The sequence below is a fragment of the Pristis pectinata genome, chromosome 14 (genome assembly GCF_009764475.1).
Source record: "Pristis pectinata isolate sPriPec2 chromosome 14, sPriPec2.1.pri, whole genome shotgun sequence".
In the NCBI taxonomy this organism is placed as follows: domain Eukaryota; kingdom Metazoa; phylum Chordata; class Chondrichthyes; order Rhinopristiformes; family Pristidae; genus Pristis; species Pristis pectinata.
Genome location: NC_067418.1, coordinates 6,939,145 through 6,965,889, shown reverse-complemented (window position 1 = coordinate 6,965,889; position 26,745 = coordinate 6,939,145). Strand labels below are relative to the sequence as shown.

General features: G+C 40.0%; 1 protein-coding gene across 1 annotated transcript in view; it reads left to right on the top strand.

Moving 5' to 3' along the window:
- LOC127577958 (doublecortin domain-containing protein 1-like) overlaps positions 1 to 19,417 on the top strand; it is a 111,484-nt gene extending 92,067 nt beyond the window's left edge. Inside the window, exons 7-9 of the mRNA XM_052029665.1 lie at positions 6,209 to 6,301; positions 18,484 to 18,654; positions 19,403 to 19,417. Of these exons, the coding sequence (XP_051885625.1) occupies positions 6,209 to 6,301; positions 18,484 to 18,654; positions 19,403 to 19,417 (279 nt within the window). The remainder of the gene's footprint in view (positions 1 to 6,208; positions 6,302 to 18,483; positions 18,655 to 19,402) is intronic.
- Positions 19,418 to 26,745: the final 7,328 nt, after the last annotated feature.

Sequence of the window (26,745 nt, the reverse complement as noted above, 5' to 3'; positions counted from 1 at the left end):
ATACCATTGTTCATCCGTATAATGGGTCACCTGAAAAAGTTCTTCTAGGTTTTATGTCAGGATATGAATTCTGAACATCACAACACTGAATTAGATAAATCAATGTCTAAAGTCATTGAATTCTTAGAAATCAAAATTAAAGTTTCAGTCCTGAGATCTTCTGCTAAAGTGCTAAAAATGGTGTTTCAACGTTACAGATATCTGAATAACAGGTACAATGAAGGAGTGTTCTAATTATTTGCTTTTGAGTGATAATCTCTATATAGTATTAGCAAATGTTGGAGTCTCTTGGTGCTTTGAACAATAATGCATTTTTTTTGATGGTAAACTTAAGAAGAGAACTGCAGTTAAACATCAAAAGATCATTGGGGAGCAGCATTTTTTATTTCAGTTAGTGTGGCTGCAGTACCTTTAACAACTCTGGCTGAATAATAATAACAACAACTGTGTAAAACAACAGAAGCCTGGATAACTCATCTACTTGAAATAAAAGATAAAAAAAAGCTGGCGATATTCAGTAGATCAGACAGCATCTGTGCAGAAGAAAACAGAGTTAATGTATCGGGCTGATGACCTTTCATTAGAATCAGAAGCTGGAAAACATGATCAGCTTTTATGTGGGCATGGAATCAAAGGAAAGGAAAAGGTCAGTGTTTGGAAGGATGGTTGGAGCATTATTGATGGTACAAGGCAAAATGAGGTGATGGTATGAGACATTTGCCTCCCATCTACACTGGATAAGAATTAATGTACGAATTCGGACTGAGAAGCTGCCTTAGGTTGAAGTAGAATAGGACTCAATGGACCCTGGAATCAGGTTATGCTATACACTGCAACAAGTTAGCATTGGTGAAAAAGGAAGCCTATTCTTAAAGTTCAAGGGCAGGTGCAGCTGACATTTACCAACCTTCTAAGTGGAGTATTGAAGTGATGAATAAAAGGTAAAATTGCTAGAAAATAAATAACCAAGAGAGATTAATAACATGAAAAAGCCCAGAATTAAAAAATTATGCTGGCATGAAAGCATTTGAAAAAATTAAGTCCAAGCAATGTGATGGTAAGCTAGCTATGGAGGAATAAAAATCAAAGCAGCATTAATCTTACAGAGTGTCTTCTGGAACTTGTAAAATTTCCTTTGATGTGATAAAGCAAAAGTTATATTAAAGCATAATTTCTAATTAAATACTTTTATCATGAAAAGAAAATACTGGTACAAGGGCCTTGAGGCCTTTAGAACAAAAGTTTTCCATTTGCAGCGCTAAAGGATAAAACTTTGCTTAGTATAACTTGGATGAAATTTCCTGAGCTATATTTGGGTTTTTGAGAATGGGTAATTAATTTCCATATTTTTGGAAGGTCTGAAATTCAATAATAGAAATCTGAAAACATCTGTAATTGCCTGGGGATTAAACACATTTGACTGTTCCATGGAGGTTTATTGGCTTATTTCATCTCTCTCTCTCTCTCCCTCCCTCCCCTCTTCATCCTTTCTCTCCTCTTTCTATTTATCTCTTTCTTCCCCCCCCCCCCCCCCTTCCATTCTCTGTTGTCTCGATTCTTACAAAATAAAGCATCAACAAGCATAAAAGAGAGTACACCAGTGCAGACTGTATGCTGGCAGAGGGAAATAAAGTTGTTTAGTGAACACCTACCATGATGTCAATAGAGAGGCTGAGAAGTGAAATCACACCAAGCAGAAGAAGCTGATGAAGGGGTGCAGGTTTTCATGCTGCTAGCAGTCAGAATTTAAAGGGAGAATTGCTATTATAAAGCAGAGTTCATCAAAATATGCACTGGCAGACTAAAATTACACCTGGTGTTCTGCAGGAGCTCAGCTTTGTCCATGACCATTAGTCATTTTGTTTTATGATTCTTCATTTTATCCTCTGCAACTTGCTTCTTTCTATATGAGACTTCAGTCGGCTTTGATACTTTCACTTCGGTGGCAGGAAGTTGATTTTAATGTCTGAAGTTTTTTCTTCCCTCTCCTGAGCATTTTGCTCTCCAGGTACAGACTTCAAGGTTAGACTGTGCAGGTAGGCTTCAATAGACACTTACAATTGCTTATTCATGCAACTTTCTTGCTCTTTCATCTGCAGAGAATTTTTTATTCAATGTCTCTTCTCAGTAGAAATTGTAGCCGAGAATAATTGTTGATGATTTCAACATTTTTGTACAACATTCCTTTTTGTAATGTCTTAAATCTGCCTTTGCCTACTTGTTTTAGACAAATTAGTCCCTCTGTGGGACTGGTTAAAAAAAAGGAACTACATAGTATGGACATTAAGCATTCATCTGCTTTTCATCTGATGGTCTAGATTAATTGAGAACATATCTAATAAATTAAATTCTCATTTTATTATGTGAAATATGTAAATTTGGCCATATGATTTTAATATTATTTCTAAGGTTGGGAATTATAGAGTGTTTGCTTTCAAGAGTTCATCCTTTCAATTTAAGGAAAAGGGTTTTGAATTGGTCTTATGGTAAATCAATTTGATTATTTATAAGACAGAAAGAAAGGAGTTAGTTTTAATTCAGACTTATCATTTTAGGAACAGTATTTAAAAATGTAGTTTTTATATTTTGTATACATAAAAACTAATGATTTAATGCTACAATTGTTGAAGTAATGGTAATAACTCAATGTAAAATTAAAGTCTTGTCTGCTTCAAACATTATGGCTGCGTGCCAACAGAAAACTGAGGGACTCAGGGTACTGTATTTGGATCAGAACCTTTGAAGTCCCAGGCCACTGATTGTACCCATCACTGAAGAAAGATTTTAGTCAAAAGAATCAATCCATTGCTGCCTATCGATTGAAAACATCACAGCTGCTTCTAATAAGTGAAGTAGAAGAACTGGTTTCTATGGGGCAGGAATTACTTTTCGATTGCCAATGCCTGGGTGTTGGTCCTCTCATTTACTGTGCTACCTTTTCTGATCAATACCAAATCATCCACTGGGTAGTAATTAGCTTTTAGAGAAGCACTCAACAAAGATCTGTGGTGACTCTGATAGACTTCACCAGAAAAGGTCAGGCAAAATCAGCAGTGAACTAGAAGGTGATGGATAAAGAAAAAGACCCCTTGCCTGAGAAGTACTTAGCTCTTTTTTAATTACTGTAATTTTCAACAAAAGTAGGAGAGTGAGATGATGAAGTACAGCACTTTCCTCCCTGCTGTTCCTGATGAGGCTTGATAGTCCTCAAAATTACGCATTGACTCTCGTTGATTTCTCCCAGTGTTTAGTACTAATAACCTGTAGGGTCTTTTTTCTCTCTACCTCTCAGTCCTAGTGTCACTGCAGTAATTACACTGTGTGAAATCTGCACTGCAATCACAGCTGCCAACTCCAAGCTTCACAAGCTAGGTCAGACTTTATACAACAGAGAAAAAAATAACAAGACCGACAGATAAGACAGAAAGGAAAGGAATTGGTTTTAATTCAGAATTAACATATTATGAACAGAAATCTTCAGACTGCAGGTCTTTAAATTAAAATCTATTACGTAATCTTTTTAAATGAATTTTTCCTTAAGCTTTTTTTTACTTGCACAACATCCATTCAAAAGTATTCTCGGGTCTCTATTAAGCTACATGAAAACCTACAATATATTTTGGGTATTTTCTGAGAAATAAATTAAACTTTGTTTCTTTTCCAGTGACAGTGTTGAAAAGAACACACATCAATAGACATTGACAGTAATGATACTGATATAAAACAAAGTAAAAATAGTTCTAACTATACAGAATTACTTCTTGGTCTTGGTTTCACCGACACCATTAGTTGCAACCTTTTGCTTATTGGGTTTTAGGATGACTATGTAGCAGCAAAATAGTCAGCCTCAAGAGAGGTCGAGAAACAGAGGCAACATTCCATTTATCTTCCATTTTCTTTCAATGCTTTACTGCCTCTGGCTGATCGTACCTTCAGGCTTGAGGCTGGAGGCTAGTAGCAATGTTTAGAATTAGGCTCTCCTAAAAATAGGAAGAGAGGAATCATTACTCTAAGAAAGAAAATTGAGTTTGGTTGGTCTCTTGAGTTTAATAAGGAATTTGTCCTAATTGGTTATTAAGCAAGATTGAATAATTCTGTAAGATTAACCATATGCAGGCTCTGCTTTTTGTTGTAAAGTATGAAACATTTAACATTAGAAAGACTCCCACTCCAGCATGGGTCATTTTGTTATTAGTGTGCCCTCGGTAGTTTGAGGGAATTACTCTCCAGTCTCTAAATAGATGAGTAGTGGACCTACGATTAGTGTGATGGCTCATTTAAGTGCTGGTGAAAATCATAAGCAAGAAAATAAAAGATAATTCTGCTTCTTGCTGCAGTGGGACATACATTTATACTGAGACTTTCCAACAACCCAAATAGACATTGTGCATTTACATTTTGAAAGGTAATCGATTCCGCCAGCAACTATTGAAAACGAACTGTCAAACTTCTCCATTGGCCTCTTATATTGTTTAGATCACATTTCAAAGTTAGTGACATTAGTGTTGTTTAAAAGCATATTAACTGCATTGGCATGAGGTGTATTTCTTTTGAGAAAATCTCTCACTGTTATAAGTGTAGCTGGTTATTTTGATGATGAAGTGCAGGTTTCAATCTCAGAAAGGGATTGTAGTGTTAAAGAGGTAAGTAGGTGTCATGGCACATCTAAAATCACTTGCTTGCATTTAACAGAATATGTTCAATGTAAATAAAGAATGCTAAGCACTGTGTATGATGGTGGCAAGGGTTTTGTTTTGGGGGGGACTCTAATCGGTCATTTCTCTTTCCCATACATAAACTCCAGCCAGCACCCAATAGAAACAAAGGGATCTCTCCCACTGCCTGAATATAGTGACACTCATTCTAAGAGGAGTGGGGCAGCTTTTTGTAAGCGCACTGCTTCAGACAAACAATAGCACACAATGAGTTATTGACTTGTTTATATATGGGTCTCTTTTCACTAACTAAATCTGACTCCCACAGTCTGGACAAATGATTGATTTCGCCAGTAGAATGGGAAGCCCTATGCGTTTAACTCTATAGTGTAAACTGTTTCTTCCCCATTTGTACACAGTGAATAGAAGCTTATTAAAATGCACTTTCCAAAAATACCTGCAGCTGGCCATTATGAGTGTGTTCTGTATATATAAATAAGTAATTTGTCCCAGTCTTTTGTACGGCAAGAGGGCATTGGAGTTTCATGTGGGTAGATATGAATGCTAGCATAATCAGTCTTTCACCCGATTGCGGCTGTTAATGTAAATGTATACATGATATGAAGTTCTTTTTCAAACAATTACATTCATATTACCAAAAAGAAAGAAAATGAATTCCTCTGCCAAATTGTGTATCGAGAGGCAAATCCATTGAATTTCATGCTCACATCGATGAATGAGTTCCAGCCACATAAACCGTATCATCCATTGAACATAAAATACTATTATGGTTTGGCATCGCATAAAAACAGTTTGGTTTCTAAATGAATAAAATTGGCTCTGGTTAAGCTTTGCAGCTATATAGATCTGTGTATAGCATTGCAAAGGAAAGCCTTATAGGAAAGTAATCTTTAACACAGAAACCTATGGTGTAAAGAATTTCTTTATTTATGTTTTTTTACTTATGTGTTTCTTTATGCCTCTTTAATGTGAATCACATAATGAAGGAAATAGAATAGCAATTTAAGAGCTGTCATACTTTAAGATTTTGTTCCCATTATTATATCAATTACTCTTGAGCCCTCCAGTCTTCAGTCCACAGCTTCATGTGTGAAATATTGAAATTGTAACTATCACCGTCACTGTGCAAATTTTGTTTTTGTGTATTTCAATTTTTGTGGACTATCAGGAATTTAAAAGTTATTTTTATCAGAGTATAGAAAGGCATTAAAAGTTAAAAATGCGGCATGCCTATCATGACAGAAATCCTTGGGAACAGACTGTAAAATTAAACAACAAAGAAAATCACTTGTAAGCTTATTGCTTTTATTTGAAGATAATTGTCACAGAGGCAAATTTGTAAAAAGACTTTTTGAAGGTTTCAGATAAATTGTTACTGAATTTTCCAAGGGCATTTCACCAGAATTAATTCAGTTTGACAAAATAAGTTCACTTATTGCAGTAACTAAAACAATTATGAATAGAGAGAAGGCAGAGTATGTCAAAGAAATAGCTAAATATAAAATCTTAAAATGTGCTTTATTTCTTTTTAGGTATATCATGCATTGAATGGATGCGCAGGGAAGGTCACACACAAAAGCCTCCTCTCCATGACTACAGAAGAACTGTATAAAATAAGTGAAAATGTGAGTACTTTTTTTATTGCTCTTCTTCTATAAAACAAAGTAGAAAGTCATCCTGGTGGGGGAGGGGCAAAAAGGGAGCTTTCTCGAAAAATGTAGCATTGTTGCACAAGGGAGAATCTGATTTTTATAGTGCATCTTTCCTAATTCTGAGGAAAGCTTATGGCCCAAGAAACCTTGAAGATTATGAAGCTGGGCTTGTGGCTAACAAGAGGAGAGTTGCATGAGAGTTGGAGGAAGGTGGCTGGGTCTAAGCTTAGCTTTTCATGTGGCTGGCTGCCTTTGCACACAAACAGATTGAAATATGAACAGAGCTAGTTATGTGGGGTCATGAAAGGCCAAGTTTTGTCTTTAACTCTATTCAGATAGCTTGAGTTTGTGAAGGCTGGTGGGGGTGGGGAAGATTCAGCTAGAAAGAGAATTCTTGATATTGTAGTTTATAGCCATTCAGCTAAGTTAATGGCTGCATTTTACAATTAGGGAGGGAAATACAATCTCACACAAAAACAATCACCAGGTGCAACATTAAGCCAATTGCATTAATAATTAATTGCATGTTTTCATCAATTCACATGATCATATCTTTATAATATTGGAGTATGGGAATTATTAACTTCCCTTTATATAAAATAAAATCTTGTTTGTATTTTTGTTTTGTTTTTGGTTTAATTTGCAAGCTGCACAACAACCCAAAATGAAATTACTTGAAATATTACAGTTTGTCAAAATGAAATTCAGGGGTCTTTTTAAAAATAAGTAATATTTGGACAGTAACATTTAAAATGCTGTTATAAAATGAAACATGAAAAAGGATAGAATGAGTAACTTTATGTTTTTAGGGAAATTAATTCTGAATGGTATATTGCATAATCGTTAGAAATGTGAAATGGAGTCTGTGGAATTGTGCTGTGAGACAATGGGTATAAGTGCTTAGTTTGTGGATCTGAAATTCTGCTCAACCAGTAATTTAGTAGAGTTAGACCATTTAATGGACTAATGGCTCTGCCAGATATTCTAGGTTTGTACATTGATATCCCATACCGTAGCATCAAGGGGCGAGTACTTTGTCTTTTCATTTTAATTTAATAATTTACTGAAATCAGTAAATTAAGACAAATAAAAGATAGCCTCAAACCCATAGAGCAATCTACCTCTGCACTCCTGGGCTTCAATGAATGAGTTTTTTTTTTAAGAAATAACAGAAAAAATATTTCTTGTATTAAGGATGTCACAAAGTGAATAGTTCATGGAGGTTCAAGTGATCTGATTTACATTCCCTTGTATGTGAGGGCACTTTACCTTAAGGAGAAACACCATTGAAAATCTGATGGGTCTTTGTGTTTAAACTAAAAGGTGAACTTCTGAATTATTAAACGTCTGTATATAGAGTTAGTGCACTTACATTACTGTTTGCGCTATATAAACTTAACATGTCATTGCCTGCAATAAAAATAGAAAATCTGACACATGATTAATATTTTGTCAAAATTAGCGATCAAAATTCCTATTTAAAATTCATATCATGCATCATAAGTTATTCCATTTAAAACAATTGTATTGTATGTTTCATTTAAATACATTTTTAATATTTTGTAAACAGAGGGAAATGGAGTGGCACCATGATAACATTGCAAGCAAATATTTGCTTTCCTTTATTTTATGGGTCTCTGAAGCTGTGACCTTATATTATGAAAAATTCATTTTTAAAATTTACATTAAGGTATTATGATTGTTTTAAATTAACTGCCAATCTTAAACACAGCACTTAATGATTAAGTGATGCATTGACAAAGTATCAGTGCTGTGAACAGAAGTTATCTGATTTCAACCACACATGACTTAGACCATACACAGAGCAACCTGAAACAAAGCAAAACTCCCAACAAACTGCTTCAGACCAAACCTCAAGCTTGTGTTCCCAACTGTACAGAAGTGAATTTTTTCCACTTCATGTTCCTCACTGCTCATTCCGAAGTAAGGTTAGTATAAATAAAAGACAATGATTGTTGGCTCAGGCCCATGAGGAACTGGGTCAAATTTCCCAAGCTCACTGGTCACTTGCAGCTATTGTGGGCTAGATTTGAAACCACGAACATCGTGGTGAAAGGGCAGGCCATAAATTTAATTTTTAAAGGCTTAACTTGGATGTCAAACATATGGATGGTGGGATACATACCCAGAATGCTTGGCCCCAATTATAGAGGGATGGGAAGCAGAGTGGGTGACCCCAGAGTGGCTGGTCGTCCCTGGAATATGCGGGATGTGGAAGACCTGAGGAGACTCACAATTCTCATTCAAAGATCCCTGGTTGTCAGGAGAGTGAAAGAATTTGGTGGCAGGGACAGGAGATGACAGGTAAGGGAAGTTGGGAATATTTGCCCACATGGATGTTGGGACACAGGAGGTGATATGAGTACTTGGGGGAGTGAGCCTGGGACGAGCAAAATCTAATGTTTCCTTGTGAATTTTTAGGACTTAAAATCAGAACTTGTACAATTATTACTTTAGATGAAGAAGAATCTTTCATATTCTTTCATTTATAACCTGTTCATATTACAAATGAAAGCACAGAAATTCAAGTTCTGTTTCTATCAGGGAAAATGTCCAAAGATCACTCAAGTGTGCAGTGTGATCACAAAGTTCTTGGAGTATAGTTGCATGAGGAAATGCACATTTAGAGCGATGGATGCGGTGCCGATTTAGCAGGCTTCTTGATTTTCTGAATATCCTTGAGAGTTGTTAGACTAATTTTGACAAGTGACTCCTGACTTATGCCACGTAGATGGTGGAAAGGTTTTGGAGTTTCAGGAAGTGAGTTCTCACCACAGGATACTCAGCCTGACCTGTCTTATCATCACAGTTTTTATCTAGTTCATTTAAATTTCTGCTCAGTGGTAACCCCAAGTATATTGATGATGGAGGATTTACTGATATAAATGCCATTTAAGGTTGTTCCTTTCTATTCCTATCGTATTCCATCATCTGCAGCCCTTTCTTGCCTCCACCCATCACCTCCCAGCCTCTGTCGCTAGTCCCACTCTCTGCTCCTCCATCTGCCTGGGACCCTTCCTCGCCTAGATCCACCTATTGATTGCCAGCTCTTGCTCCGCCCCTTCTCCTCACCTCATCTGGGTATCTCCCCTCTATCTTTCAATCCAGATGAAGGGTTTCGACTGTCCATTTCCCTACACAGATCCTGCTTGATCCTCCAGGCTCTTGTATGTTGCTCCAGATTCCAGCATCTGCAGTCTCTTGTGTCTCCATGGAGACCGTTGTTGCCTGGCACTTCTGCTGTGGGATTGTTACTTGCCACTTATCAGCTGATGCCTGAAAATTGCCTAGGTCTTGCTGTATGCAGGCATATATAGCTTCATTTGTGAATGGAATTGAATATTGTCCAATCATCAGTTAACATCACCTCTTCTATCCTTAAAATGGAAGATCAATCATCTTACGACACTGTCCTGAGAAACACTTGCGGTGATGCCCCGGGGCTGGGATTATTGACTTCCAAGAACCACAACTATTTTTTTAAATTATGGCTCAAACTATTGGAGTGTTTTGCATTTGGTGGCCATTGACTTCAGTTTCACCAGGATAGTCTTGCTGCCAAGGGCAATCGCTCTCAACAAACATCTGAAACTGTTTTTTTGGTCCATGTTTGGGTCGAAATTGTAATGAAGTCTGGAGTCGAATGGTCCTGGAGAAAGCCAAATTGGGCATCAGTGAGCAGACTACTGCAAAGTAAATGCCATTTGATAGAACAGTTGATGACACCTTCTGTCACTTTGCTGATCAATGAGAGCGGACTGCAATAATTAGCTGGACTGGATTTGTCCTGCTTTTTGAAAGGTGGATGTCAGTGTTGTAACTGTACTGAAACTGCATAGTTGGCTGTACAACTAATTCTCAGTGCAATTCTTTATTACTGCTATTGGGGTATTTTCTTGTCCCATTGCCTTTCCTTTATCCAGTGCACTCAGTAATTCCTCAATAAGGTGTGGGATGAATTGAGTTTTTGAAGTCTGGCTCCTGTGCTGGTGGGGATCTTAGGAGGAAGCTAAAATAGATAATCTACTCAGCACCTCTGACTGAACATAGTTGTGAATGCTTCAGCATGGTCTTCAGCACAAGTGCTGGGCCCTGCCACCATTAAGGATGGGGATGTTCTTGGAACCACCTCCTCCCATCATTTGTTTAATTGTTTCCCATCATTCATGACTAGATTTATCAAGATTGCAAAGCCTTGATTTGATTTGTTTGTTATGGGATAGCTTAGCTCTGTCCATTGCATACTCTTTTTGCAATGTTGCAGCTTCATGAGGGTGACACTTCATTTATAGGTGTGTCCAGTGCTGCGCATGGCATGCACTTCTTCATTCCATTGAACCATGGTAGATCCCTGGATTGTTTGCAATGTAAAGTGAGGGAAATGCTGGTCTATGTGTGGAGAATGTGGCATTTTACGTTTCTGCTAATCCTGATGGCCAGCAATGCCTCATGAATGTCCCCACCCAGAGCACAAATAGAATGCAGGAAAACAACATTGCTCATCCTTTTTCCCGAAGGAATAGCTGAAGGCGAAACTGCAAAATTGAACATGGATTCTGCACTTTGCAAAAACTTTTTATGATACTTTGCAGAAGCTACAGGAAAGAACATACAACATACACTAAATGAAAGTAAATTCTGAAGTGTGAGGACCAAGGGTCCTCTTATGTTAATAGAAGTAGCTGAGCAGGTAGATAAGGTGGTTCAAGAAGCATATAGGATGCATTAATAGAGGAATAGAATATAAGAGTACAGAGGTTATGCAAGAATTGTATACAATGCTTGTTGAGGCACTGTTTGAGTATGATTGTGTATGATTCTGGTTATCAGATTTCATTGTACTGGAGAGGGTGCAGAGGAGGTTGCCAGGACTGGAAAATTGTAGTGAATGATTGCACAGGCTGGGATTGCTTCCTTCGAAACAGAGGAGGCTACAGGGATACCTAGTTGAAGCCCTTAAAATTATGAGAGGCCTGGAGGGTCTAGATAAGAAGGGTCTTCTTATCTAGACTACTTCCCTCAGCTGAGTGTTCACAAACCTAGCACGATAAGATGGACTCTTGACCTCACAATCTGCCTCATTATGACCTTGCCCCTTATTGTCTGCCTGCGCTGCACTTTCTCTGTAAGTGTAACACTTTATTGTACATTCTGTTATTGTTTTACCTTGTACTACCTCGATGCACTGTGTAATAAATTGATCTGTATGAATGGTATGCAAGACAAGTTTTTTACTGTGCCTCAGTACATATGACAATAATAAACCAATTTAGGTTTAAACTAATTGATTATAGGAAGATGAAGAAAGAAGTTCACTCAGAGGGAGGTAGGGATCTGGAACTCACTGCATGAAAGGATGATAGAGGCAGAATCCCTAACCACATTTTGTATACCTGAATGCAAACTTACTTTTGTGCCTGAATGTATACTTGAGGAACCATGACCTGCATGGTTATGGATTCAGTGCTGGAAGCTGGGATCAAATTGATTAGCTGTTTTTTAATCTACATTGGAACGATGAGCAGAATGGCCTTCTTCTGTATTGTCTATTTTGTATGGTTTGTACATCTAGTTCATCTTAAACTCTAGTCATTCAAAAATCATCTCTAAAACAACACTCTTGATCATTATCAAATTACTCTTTGTGCAATCTTGCTGCTAAACTTCCTATTTTGTAACAGTGACCAATCCCGAAAAAAATCTTGATATGCTGTAAATCATTTTGGAACATTCCAATGTTCTGAAATAAATATTTTAATGCCAGGTTATTTTGCATTTTTAATTTTAGAAAATCTTGCTCTTCGGGTTTCTCCAAACACAGAGTCATAGAGTCATACAGCATGGAAACAGGCCAAGATGCCCACCCAAATTAGTCCCGTTTGCCTTCTATGTCTTATTTTCCTCAGGCAGGCCCTTGGTGTTGAGGATGATGTTTCCATTCCAGTTCAATGAAACATAAGCTGGCTGCTGAGCCCCACATCTCATCATACAGAAGGAGGCCATTCTGGCCATTATGTCCATACAGGTCAAAAAAGAGCAACTCAACCTAATCCCATCTAAAAAAAAGGATTACACTGATACATCACTTGGTGCTCAGAAGACATTCCCAGGAACAAGAACACAAGTAGCATCAGCACTAAAAAGGTCACTATAACATTATGCGTAGAGAGTTACTGAGAGTATTGCTGTGCTGAATCTGGCACAAACCTCATGCTCTCCCCACTGCTGCAGTTGACTGTATGTTGTTGTGCTGGGATCCTGCGTATTGGAAAACTACTGGAAATCCAGCATTGAATTGCCCCATGGCTTGGTGTGGAGAGGTTGCCTCTGAGGGGTTGTGTTGGACAGGCTGGGGCAAGCATTGCAACTGCTTGGTGCTGACAGGGCTCATGGCTACACCTTGTCTGATGCAGTGAATGTGAACCATTGCTGGGTACTGGCAGGGCTGATCCATGTGCTAACAGACCAACACGGATCCTATGGTCTCCATCTCTCACATCTCCTTCTGTTGATCAAATCAAGTCAAATTTATTGTCATGTGCACAAGTACGGTGAGGTACGGCTACAATGAAAAACTTGCTTGCAGCAGCATCACAGGCACGTAGGTTCAGGCAATACACAGAACATTCATCATACATAAATTATACACAAATTATACAAGACAGTGAGGAAAAAGATTATGCAAAACAAAACATTAGTGAAAAAAAACCAGTTAGAAACATGCCCATGGTAGTGCAAGTGGTCCATGGTGTTCCGTTGCTGAGGTAGGTTTAGGGTTGTGCAGGTTAGTTCAGGAACCTGATGATTGTAGCAAAGTAGCTGTTCTCAAACCTGATGGTGTGGGACTTCAGGCTTCTGTACCTCCTCCCCGATGGTAGCAGTGAGAAGAGGGCATGGCCTGGATGGTGGGGATCCTTGATGATAGATGAGGCCTTCTTGAGGCATATTCTGTCAGTGGTGGGGAAGGCTGTGCCCGTGATGGACCGGGCTGTGTCCACTACTCTTTGCAGCCTCTTGCATTCCAGTGTGTTGGAATTGCCGTACCAGGCCATGACGTAACCAATCGAAGCTGCTGTCCTGCCACTTTTTGTTGGCTGCTCAACTCTCTCCAGCACTGAGGTTTCTGTATGATAATGAACAAATCTCTTGGCTGGAGACAGCTGTGCACCTGAACTAAGAGAGTGGCAGACATCAGTTTGCATCACATATAATGGAAGGTGATGAGAAAGACCATACGATCTGGGCAGTCTGGAGTAGGTAATACATGGAGTTCCCAGCAGTGACCTGCACTCACGGTACTGACCAGGGTACAGCCCTGTGCCCAACATCTCAATGCTGAGCAGTGGCATCGCTTGCCCCAGGCTGCCTAACACCAATCATCACAGGCAGTCTCTCCAAACTGAGCAACATGGCAATCCATTACCAGGGGAACACAGGTTGAGGGAAGGGATTCATGCCATGCACAGTCGCACACAGTCCACAGCCTGAACAGATATGGTTTTCAAAATAAAAGTGGGTACGTCCCTGTGAGTGTTAGGACTGGAGAACTAAGAGCACAACAATGAAGCAGCATCCTGTGGGGTAACAGTGTACTTGGCACAGAGAAAGTGCAGCAATGATTTACTAGACTGATTCCTGTGATGCAGAATGGGCCTGTACTCACTGGAGTTTAGGAAAGTGTAGCAGTTAGCGTAATGCTATTACAACACCAGCCACCCGGGTTCAATTCCAGCCACTGTCTGTAAGGAGTTTGTACGTTCTCCCCGTGTCTGCGTGGGTTTCCTCCCACGTTCCAAGGACGTACGGGTTAGGAAGTTGTGGGCATACTATGTTGGCGCCGGAAACGTGGCGACACTTGCGGGCTGTCCCCAGAACACTCTACGCAAAAGATGCATTCCACATGTGACTAATAAAGGTATCTCATCTTATCTTAAGATCTGATTGAAACATACAAAATTCTGACAGGGCTAGACAGACTAAATGTGGGGAGGATGTTTTCCCTGGCTGGAGGGTCCAGAATGAGGGGTCACAGAGTCAGAATATACGGTAAGATGTTTAGAACTGTGATGAGGAGAAAGTTCTTCATTCGGTGGTGGCGAACCTGTGAAACTGCCTACTACAGAAGGTGGTGAGGACAAGGCACTGAATAGATGTAAAAAATAGATTTCTAAACACATAAAGAGATCTGGGGAGTGAGTGGGAATATGGCATTGGGATGGAAGATCAGCCATGACTGTATTGAACGGTGGACTCCTGCATCTGTTTTCTATGAGGATGACACATTCTTCCAAGGAGAGTTTGAGAAAATCCTTGAAACATTTTCTTGCTGTGATGCAGCTTGGAATGAAGTGCCTATTTGGTAGACTAAAGTGAGACAAATGGACAATCTGCAGTGGTGGCTGGGTGAAATCAGAGCTTTGATTCTGTGGACCGGGGCCTGACGGAATATTCCCCAGGCTGCTTCGTGAGGCTAGGGAGGAGATTGCTGAACCATTGGCTAGGATCTTTGAGTCCTCGTTGTCCACGGGGATGGTACTGGAGGATTGGAGGATGGTGAATGTTGTCACCTTATTCAAAAAAGGTGGTAGGGATAGTCCAGGGAATTACAGACCAGTGATCCTTACATCTGTGGTGGGCAAGCTGCTAGAAAGGATTCTAAGAGATAGGATCTATGAGCATTTAGAGAATCATGGACTGATTAGGGACAGCCAGCATGGATTTGTGAAGGGAAGATCTTGCCTCACTAGCCTGATAGGGTCCTTTGAGGAGGTGACCAGGAAGATTGATGAGGGTAGTGCAGTAGATGTGGTCTACGTGGATTTTAGTAAGGCGTTTGACAAGGTTCTGCATGGTAGGCTTCTTCAGAAGGTCAGAGGCCAAGGGATCCAGGGAGGCTTGGCCGTGTGGATTCAGAATTGGCTTGCCTGTAGAAAGCAGAGGCTTGTGGTGGAGGGAGTGCATTCAGATTGGAGGGCTGTGACTAGTCGTGTCCCACGAGGATCGGTTCTGGGACCTCTACTTTTTGTGATATTTATTAATGCCTTAGATGAGGGGGTGGAAGGGCTGGTTAGCAAGTTTGCAGATGACACAAAGATTGGTGGTGTTGTGGATAGTGTGGAGGGCTGTCGAAGCTTACAGAGGGATATTGATAGGATGCAGAGCTGGGCTGACAAGTGGCAGATGGAGTTCAATCCGGAGAAGTGTGAGGTAGTACACTTTGGAAGGACAAACTCCAAGGTGGAATACAGGGTAAATGGCAGGATTCTGGGCAGTGTAGAGGAGCAGAGTGATCTGGGGGTTCATATCCACAGATCACTGAAAGTTTCCACACAGGTGGATAGGGTAGTTAAGAAAGCCTATGGGATGTTAGCTTTCATAGTTGTGGGATTGAGTTTGGGAGCTGCGAAGTAATGCTGCAGCTTTACAAAACTCTGGTTAGACCACACTTAAGAGTACTGTGTCCAGTTCTGGTCGCCTCATTATAGGAAGGATGTGGAGGCGTTGGAAAGGGTGCAGAGGAGATTTACCAGGATGCTGCCTGGATTAGAGTATGGATTATGAGGAGAGACTAAGGGAGCTAGGGTTTTACTCATTGGACGATGAGGGGAGACATGATAGAGGTATACAAAATATTAAGTGGAATAGATAGAGTGGACAGCCAGCACCTCTTTCCCAGGGCACCAATGCTCAATACAAGAGGGCATGGCTTTAAGGTAATGGGGGGGATGTTCAAGGGAGACGTCAGAGGGAGGTTTTTCACCCAGAGAGTGGTTGGTGCATGGAATGCGCTGCCTGGGGTGGTGGTGGAGGCTGATATGTTGGTCAAGTTCAAGAGATTGTTAGATAAGCATATGGAGGAATTTAAGATAGAGGGTTATGTGGGAGGAAGGGGTTAGATAGTCTTAGGAGTGGTTTGAAGGTCGGCACAACATGGTGGGCTGAAGGGCCTGTATTGTGCTGTATTGTTCTATGGTTCTATGGAAACTGATGTTGATTTGCTTCTTTTCTCAATGGATTTGGAAGATTTTGGAGAAAGTCAGGTGGTACCTCTATAGTGCTTTGAGGAGCCTGCTGTAGGTAGTCAATTGTCTTTGAAACACACGAGGGCTATGATCACTGCTGCTTCATAGAACATTTGCGTGGCCTTTATACCCTTTGTTTGCATGCCTATGACGATAAACTTGAAATTGAACATTAGATTAGTGCTGAGGTTGAGCTCTTGATCTTTAAATACTCTTTTCCCCAGATTGCCAAATTGTGTGTTGGTGCATTGGAGACAGTGGTGAATTTCATCTGATGTCCGCCTTCACTGAAAGGTGGCTCATGGGACACAGAGAGCTATTCATATTTTCTCAGGTTTTCCTGTAGACTGTTATTATCAGGGATTGAGTATGAGTGGTGTTGTGCAGCAAGGGAGGTTGGTAGAAGACCTTTCTTAGCGTAAGGCCCATTTTCTGGTATGTTTCAGTGAATGAATCAATAGTAACTTGGAACTTGCCTTTTGAGTGTACACATATGCAAGTTTCAATAGCATACTGCAACTTGATGACTGAGGTTGCAATGACATTGGTTGTGAAATGGATGCAGCAAAGGTGTAGTTTCCCATTTGTCCAGTAGGTTAGCTCTAGTCCAAAGGAGAGTTTATTGAAATTGAGCAGATTTAGAAAGAAGACAAATATCTGTGGATCACCAAATTTGAGGAGCACTCTCCGCAATTGTGCTCAGTTGACAGAACTGAAGGCACTTTTGAGTTTGAAAAAAAAGCCATGTATAGTGGTTTTTGGTGCTCTCTGCATCTCTTTGGAGTTGTCATGTGAAAGTGGACAGAATTCACTCTTTGACTCTGGGATTACCTGTTCCTCCATTGGGAGGAGGTAAATGAGGAGGAATCTTGTGATGATTTTCCCTGCAGTAGAGAGTGGGGAGAAGCTTCTGTAATTACAGTAATAGGATTTTTCTCCATTTTTGAAAATGGTCAGAATGATCTCTGGGTTTATCCAAATGCTTCTCTGTACAAGATTATGACAACTTCAGAATTAATAAATAGAAAATATTACACCATTATTTTATTTTAATTATAGGGATCTCATTGAAGCATACCGAATACTGAAATGTCTGGATAGAGTGGATGTGGAGAGGATGGTTCCATTAGTAGGAAAGTCCAGGATCTGAGGTCACAGCCTCAGAATAAAGGGATGTCCCTTTAAAACTGAGATGAGGTGGAATTTCTTAAGCCAGATGGTGGTGAATCTGTGGAATTTGTTGCCACGGAGAGCTGTGGAGGCCGTCATTGGGTGTATTTCAAGTAGAGATCGATAGGTTCTTGATTGGTAAGAGGGTTAAGGGTTACAGAGAGAAGGCGGATGGGGGTGGAGAAAAAAAATCAGCCATGATTGAACAGTGAAGCAGACTCGATGGGCCGAATGGCCTAATTCTGCTCCTATATCTTATGGCCTTATTAATATCTCTAAATTGTAGGGCAACAAAATGCAGATAAACTTATTATGTATTTGTACAATATATCCCACTGTGTCATTTCTGGACTCAAGCACTTAAAACCATAGAACAGTACAGCACAATACAGGCCCTTCGGCCCACCATGTTGTGCCGACCTTTAAACCTCGCCTAAGACTATCTAACCCCTTCCTCCCACATATTCGCCTATTTTAAATTCCTCCATATGCTTATCTAACAATCTCTTGAATTTGATCATTTAAGTCAGGAAAATGTACATCAATGTCCATTCTGAGATTACATTTTGCAAATAATTCCAAACAACAGCAAGATATGAAATTCTGATATATTTTCTCTTTTTCACATGATTATTCCTAAAAATCCAAATAAACTACTCATATTGTATGAAGCAGACATTGAAATATGAAGACATAGATTATTTTTATGACTGATATATCACAAATTAGTGAGAGATGGAGTCAAAAGGAGTCAATGCAAGGGCAACAGCTCTGTAATGCTACCTGCAAAACATAAACCTTGGGAGGTGTAACAGTGTCAAAAGATTGTTAGGTTCAAGTTGTGTAAAACTTTCTCAACAGAATAGCATCCAAATAGTGTAATAGGTGTGACTTCAATAATTATCCCTTGGTAAATGCTTCTTATATCTTTAACCCCTTTAGCTGGACAACTTGATTGATGAACTGCGAGCTACTATCAAGAAGCACAATGGTCAGCTCAGCAAACTCAACCCACTATTACAAGCTGAAAAGGGACATTACAGCGGCTTTGTGTCCCAGCACATTAAAAAGCTTCCAGCAAACTGCACTCTCTCCAAAGGTCTGCAGCTAAAAGTGGGTACCATTCATCTTGTTTTATTTACACATATATTCAGAAAGTTCCATTTTCTTTTAAAGTTATGTTGGTGCAATTATGTCTCTGCAATTTTTTGAAGATAAATACATAAATTCATGTACCTGAACTGACCCACTGCCATTGATTCATTCATATAAATGAATTTAGCACATCACATCACTCAGGACCTCTAGTAGCCCTTCAAATAATTTTGAAATAATAATCATTATAGTAATGTCAGGTAGGCAAATACAGCAAAGATTTTTGAATACAGCACGATCCCACAAATTCCTAAGGTACTAGCCAGGCCACGTAGTCGTACTCTACCTGTCTTGGTTATTCCATTATTGTCACTTGATTTTTTTTTGCACAGCTTCAGATTGCACTACAATCTTTGCACCATTCTGCTGTTTTACGCTTATCGCTGTATTTATTGTTGTACTTATTATTACCATGTATACTTTGTGAGCTTCATGCAGAAGCATTTTCACTGCACCCTGGTGTATATGACGATTATCTTATCTAATCTAATCTAATCTAATCTAATCTAATCTAATCTAATCTGTTATCAATTAATTGATTGAACAATGTTGAAAAATAAATTGGTTCTGCTTTTGTTGTGGCAATGAGTTGAATAATATCATCTTTAAAATATTTAGTTCTGGTGCTGTTTACTTTACAGAATCTTATCGTTTTAATATCTGCAATATACCAAAACAATTAAATTCTATTAACTAACTTTTCCAGCTGCAAGGACCTTAAACTGTATCTTTATGGATGGCATGCAAAACAAAGTTTTTCTCTGTACCTTGGTACATGTGACAATAATGAACAAATTTGCCAATTTATTTTGTCCCTTTATTAAGTTTGAACAGCTATTTGATTTCCTAATAATATGGCAGTTTCAGTTCTACTACACAGGGTATTGTCCTTTCGGCTGTGAATTGCTGAGGATTAAAATCTCTGTGTCCTTTGGAGTTGTAAGCACCTACTCAGAGGAGGTTTATTGTTTGTGCTTTGAATGCAAAATAAACATACCAGTAGTGATCAGTTGTCATTGCTAGTCTAAGGTGATGTTCCTTCCTCTCTGCATGTCATCCAGTGGAAAATATCGCATTACTAATCCCTTTTGGATTAAATTAGCCTTTGAATTTGTTTAAAATGTCACCATTTGCCAAGAAGGTCCAGAAAGTGATGCAGTGGTCCTTGTCAAGGTTCACCCTGAGCAGCTGCTTAACAAAAGACTCTGAGCTTTACAGGCTGTTCCCAGGGATGCTTACCGAGGCAAACATCAACTGCTGCTGGAAGATCATCAGCTTGGTTGAAAGACTCACTTTGGTCTGCCTGAAACTCGGTCTTCCAGTGTAAGCAGATGTCCATAAGTGAATGCTGGCAACTGACACATGCTAAAGTGCAGGAGTACGTGCTGAGGCTCAGTGCAATCACTGCAAGGGCTTTGTGGGGAAGGACCACAGTTGAGGGTCCTGTTGCCAGTGGACATTGAGAGACTGATGCATGTGTAATGGGCTCATAAATGTTTCTTGGATGCACTGTTTAAGGAGAAAACATGGGTGGCTTTTTGATGCATTGTAAGAAATTTATTGCATTGATAGAATAGTAAATTAGAGCAAGATCTGTCCTGATTGATATATTATATCTTTGAGGAAAATTGTTGAAAATGTCATGATGCACCTTGGTATAAGTTAGGTCCATTCCTGTCTGCCATTCTGAATCTATCCTGGGAAATGCCAGCATAAATTGAGCTGTACTGTTGTCCCTGTGGACAGACACATGGTTTAAATAATATGCACTCAAGCTAAAATGCATGGGCACACACGCACAGGAGAGTACTTTGCCCCATTGCTTTATTTGTTTTTATTTCCCAGTTTGTGACTTGTCAAGGAGCGTTTGATTTACTTGTGTTACCGGTTCAATGCAGTCACGTCTGGTGACAACCTAGAAATGGATTCAACGTACATAAAGTTTGTTCACATCAGCAGTTTGTTTTGTACATGTTGATTGAAAGTGATGTGGCAAAAAAATCTAGAAATACATGAAGCAACACAGGTAAAAAGTGAACCTTGTGTGGTAAATATATGAAATCTTAACAGGGTAGCTGCATTTTAAACGTGTTTTGTTTTGATTTTAATGCTGAATTTTTGTCATTTTCTGTGTATAATAAGGTGTTGTCAAAATTGGAGTACAAGTGTTTCATGTTTCAATCCTGAGTATGGTATTAAAATGAACAATATTTCAAGATAATAAAGACAGAAAGTGAAACAGAGTTAATGTTCTGGGTCGAAGAACTGGGAAAGAAAGATGTGGAGCTGCTGCCTCACAGCTCCAGAGACCTGAGTTCGATCCCGATCTCTGGTGCTGTCCATGTGGAGTTTGCACATTCTCCCTGTGACCGTGTGGGTTTCCTCTGGGTGCTCCAGTTTCCTCCCACATCCCAAAGATGCATAGGTTGATAGGTTAATTAGATACTGCAAGTTACCCCTCTTATGTAGGTGAGTGGTTGAACTTTAAGTGGAGTTGATGGGAATATGGGGAGATTAAAATGGGACTAGTGCAGGATCAGTGACGGTCAGCGTGGACTTGCTACGTTGAAGGGACTGTTTCTGTGTTGTATTACTCTATGACTCAAGTGGAAGTGGGGTTAATATACAGTCAAGGGCTCTGTCATAGAGTCTGTGCCTATCTACGCTAATCCCATTTCCATGGATTTGGCCCGTATCCCTCTACTTCTTTTCTATCCATGAATCTGTCCAAATGCTTTTTAAACACTGTGATTGTACCTGTCTGTACCACCTTGTTCTATATACCCACCACACACTGTGTGAAAAATTTGCCCCTCAAATCTGCTTTAAATATTTCCCCTCTCACCTTTGTTCTCTGGCTTTAGACTCCCCTACCCTGTGAATATCTGCCCTATCTATGGCCCCTATAATTTCATAAACCTCTATAAGGTCACCCCTCAGCCTCCTGTGCTCCATGAGAACAATCCCAGCCTACCCAGTCTCTTCTTGTATCTCCCTGGAAGCCCTCCATTCCAGGCAACATCCTGGTGAATCTCTTCTGCACTCTTTCAAGTGCTACCACATCCTTTCCATGGTGCCGTGACCAGAACTGCATGCGGTATTCCAAGTGTGGCTTAACCAATATCTTGTACAGCTGCAACATGATGTTCCAAATCTTATACTCAATACCCCTGCCTATGAAGGCAAGCAAGCTAAACTCCTTCTTCACTACCCTATCCACCTATGTCTCCATTTTCAGGGAGCTATGAACTTGCACTCGCTCTGTATATCAACACTTCTAAGATCCCTGCTGTTTACTGTATATGTCTGGCCAGTATTAGTCAACACAAAATGCATTACCTTACTCTTGTCTGGATTAAATTCCATCTGCCATTAGTCCACCCAACTTTCCAGCTGATGTATGTCCCTCTGTATCCTTAGGCAACCATCTACAACTCCAACAGTCTTTGTGTCATTAGCAAACTTACTTATCAGACCACAGACATTCTAGTGCAAGTCATTATATATATATTAAATATATATTTGACAAAGGTCCCTGCACTGATCCTTATGTTATACCACTGGTTGCAGACTTTCAGTCAGAACAACAACTCTCCACCATTAACCTCTGCCTCTTCTCACCAAGTCAATGTTGGATCCAGTTTGCCAAAACACCTTAGAACCCATGTCCCCTAATTATCTGGACCAGTCTACTGTGCGGGGCCTTGTCAAAAGCCTTGCTAAATCCCTGTATACCATATCTATTGCCTTGTCTGCCAATTATCATAGCGGGGAAAGCAGAATGACATCTCAGAGGCACATGTATGAATTTAACGGTACTTTAGGGTAAAACTCCAGGTTCTGCAGTCCATCATTTTCTGTCTTTTTCCACGGTCGCACAAACAAAGATTGATTATTTCACGAATGGAATGTGATTGAGATAACGCCGGGTTGAATTATACCACTCCATAAATTCAGTGGGCACATCTGATTGGCAATTGTGCCTGTACCAATGAGGCATCTTCCATAGTGGATATTAATCCCTGTGCAGCACAGTTTTAGAGCATTGGTGGTAGAAATAAGCTCATGTTGTTCCAAGGCACACTTATTGTTGGACAGCTACAACCAACTCAGATCTTCATGATGTTGCTAGCTCTACAACTGTGTGATTTGAAGGACCACTCGCACTGCAGTCTAGATGTTTCTCCATACCATATTTTTGGTATTCAGACAATATTGGTGGTCACCCTAGTGTTGCTTGTGAAAGTTGTATAAGAAGTGAGAACAGAGGTGTTGGGTGTCCCTTCACAACACTGTGCTGAAACTAACATTGTTGGTTTCAGGACAACATATGCTATTGATGATTTTGTAAGTTTCTGAGGTTGTTAGCATGTAGTCGAGCTGGTGTAATCTTAAAGGGAGATACTCAATACAAGCAACAATCTTCTGGTTCCAATGGGGTGTTACTGCTGAATGATATAATTATGGGAGGTAGGCAGGAGAGTGCTCCCAAGTGGTCAGAGGGACCGGGACAGGCTGGTGCAGAATGGTGCCTGCATAGTCACAGTGACGGCTTCCTCTACTCTGCCCTTGGCTCAATGTCCATAAGGAGGAGGATCCTCTTCTGGTCTGATTGTGAGCCTGGGATCCATTATATTCATTAGTTTAGTGGTTTCTTGACATATTCCTATTCCATAAGACCATAAGATATAGGAGCAGAATTAGGCCATTCAGCCCTTCGAGTCTGTTCTGTCATTCAATAATGGCCGATTTTTTTTTTCCTTTTCTCAACCCAATTCTCCTGCCTTCTCCCTGTAACCCTTAACCACCCCCTAACAATCAAGAACCTATCAATTTCTGCCTGAAATATGCCCAATAACTTTGCCTCCACAACCCTCTGTGGCAATCAATTCCACAGATTCACCACCCTCTGGCTGAAGAGATTCTTCCCTGTCTCAGTTCCAAAGGGAGGTCCCTTTATTCTGAGGCCGTGGATCCTAAACTGTCCTACTCAGATCCTAGACTGTCCTACTAATGGAAACAAGCTTCCCACGTCCACTCTATTCATTCTTTCTTATGAATTGGAGAATGAATAGGAGGAGCCATTTGGCCCATTGAATCTATGCCAGCTCTCAGAGCAATCCTATTCCCCCACTTATTTCCCCATGACCTATTCTCTCTCACATACTCATCAACTCCACCCTGATTCTCCTTCCATCTACCTGCACTGGTGGCAATTTACAGCAATCTTCAAGCAGTACATTTGTGGGAGGTGGTAGGAAACTGGAGCCCACAAGGTCACAGGGAGAACATGCAAACTCTACACAGATAGACCAAAGATCAGAATTGAACCTAGGTCACTGGAGCTGTGAGGCACCAGCACTGCTTCCTCCACTGGTATGACTCCCACTAATGGGTACTTTTAGGGACTGGAGCCATGGTGCAAGGAGCTTATTATGAGCAGCTTCACAAAATTCAAACAAAATTTACACTGCAACTTGAACGTGGAACATTGCACTGTTGTACCAGCTTTACAATCTAAAATTATGATCTTAATTTGCAGGGATGATTTGGTACTGGTAAATTGTCCAATAATATTTTAGTGCTCCAAAAATGGAGCTGATAAATTTCTAGGCATATGTTTTTCCACTGACAGTAAACAATCTTAATTAAAGAAACTATTAAATATATTAAATGATATTAAATATTAAATATATTATTTATTAACTGTACTAAAGAAGTCATGTAAATGTCAGACGGAACTGTCATTCTTCCTGTTAAGTGTTATCGAGGTCTAAGTTCTTGTTAGCAATATATTACGCCAGTGCCTTTTATGATGTTAAAATAATATTGAACTAACCAAGGAATCCAAAATTGGACAAAGCCACCAAAGCTAGTGGCAATAGCACTTGGAGAATCAAGATCAGACTAACACAGCCAACTAAAATTATATAACCCAAAGAATGAGGTTGGGAAAACAACCCCAAAACTGTCATTCATTCTGGGATCATTATTTGAGTGGTAGGGGGTGGAGAGGATAGTCAGGTTAATAACGCTGTTGGATGAGGAATGAGATCAGACTTGAACAATATGTCCCTTATGGATGCACAGCATAGTCTGTACATAAGATAGGGAAAAAAAAAATCTGCTAACTAGTAATACTGGATGAGGAGTTAGATATGAGATGAATGCAGATGACTGAACAGTATACTCATGAATCCATGCCTTCAGACAAAGGGAGGAATTGCTACAATGTGACGTAACTCCGGCCTTGAAGAATACATAAATTATGTTCACAAATGTTGCGTCTTGGTTTTGATTGAACCAAATATTCCTTGAGTGGTCTCACCATGGCTTCTTGAAGTTGGCCTTGTTCCCTATGATTCAAAGTAGTTACTTTTCATATGCTTTCTCACTGCAGAGGTTCACACTAAAAGGGCCACTCAATGCCCACACTGTTATGATTTGCTTCAGAGGATGTAATGTAGCCTTGTCCAATGCTACTAATTTCTTTAATACAGCAAAATTATTCTACCAACTTGTCAGATGTCCATGGGCAAAGCACGTGAAGTTCTGTCGTAACACATTCTCAACACGTTTTGACAGCACAAATGTTGCTCATTGGTAGTTCTGGAATAGGGCATTAATGCAGGAGCAGGCCTTCATGAGACAGGTGGGATTACTGCAGCATAACTAAAAAGGGCCAGATTGACCAGGTCCTTTGCTGTGGAACTGGAGCATGAATCTCTCAAGTAGGTCCCCATTAAGTTTTTACTTAACTTACACCCCCACCCAGATACCTGTCCCTTTACTGATGGCTGTCTTGGGCCAATCTTGTCAGACTCTAGCCCCACTGCAGCTTCAAGCATCTAAATGTGACTGCAACTACACCTGGCCAATTTCAAACCCTCCCCTTATCCCAAGATGCCTGAACTTGACCAGATGGTCCCAACACTTCTCTCAGCTGATGTTCTGAGTTCTAATTACCCCCTTAACCCCAATCATTGAGCTTGCAAGGGAAAGCATGCAAGGCTGATACGAATGCACACAATGTCTTGGGCCATGCTGCACGGATTCTACACTCACTACACAGTGTTGGTCCAATGTGCATTGCTGGGGTTGTGTGCCTTTTGAAGTATGGAACAATTTCTGGGTCATTGAAGTGCTCAGTGGCTTGATGGGCTCGGTATTAGATTAGTTTATTGTCATATTCGCAAGGGTACAATGAAATCCCTTGTTCACATGAAGCTCACAGAGTAACATAAGATTAGATTTCTCTATTAGTCACATGTACATCAAAACACACCCCTTGTTCACATGAAGCTCACAGAGTAACATAAGATTAGATTTCTCTATTAGTCACATGTACATCAAAACACACAGTGAAATGCATCTTTTGCGTAGAGTGTTCTGGGGCAGACTGCAAGTGTCGCCATGCTTCCAGCGCCAACATAGTATGTCCGCAACTTCCTAACCCGTACAGCTTTTGAATGTGGGAGTAAACTGGAACACCTGGAGGAAACCCATGCAGACACAGGGAGAATGTACAAACTCCTTACAGACAGTGGCCAAACAGTATACATGGTAATAATAAATACTAGCAATAAATACAATGAGTGCAAAACAGCAGAATGGTGCAAAGATTGTAGTGCAATCTGAAGTAGTGCAAAAAGAATGGTAAATTGACAATAATGGAATAACCGAGAGGGGTGGAATAAGAGTCCGAGAACGTGGCAGCACCACTGGGAAGTGGATGTGAAAGAGGTGATTGGTTCAGCAGTGGGGAAGAAGTTGTTCTTAAGTCTGGAAGTCTTGAAGGTTACTGATGAACTGAAGCCCACCTAACTATAATTAGTTGTCATTTGGTTAATTTCAGGAACACTTGAGCTAACTGTGGCCTGCAAAATGAGGCAGACGTGGAAATGTGTCACTAATTGGTCTAAAATTACATTATCTTTGTTACTGTTATGAATTGTTAATGATCCTTCAGACTGTCTCCCACTGATTTAGATTTTGTGTACATGAATGGCCTGCAATATAAACCCAAGAGTATCATCTCCTAGCCTGAAT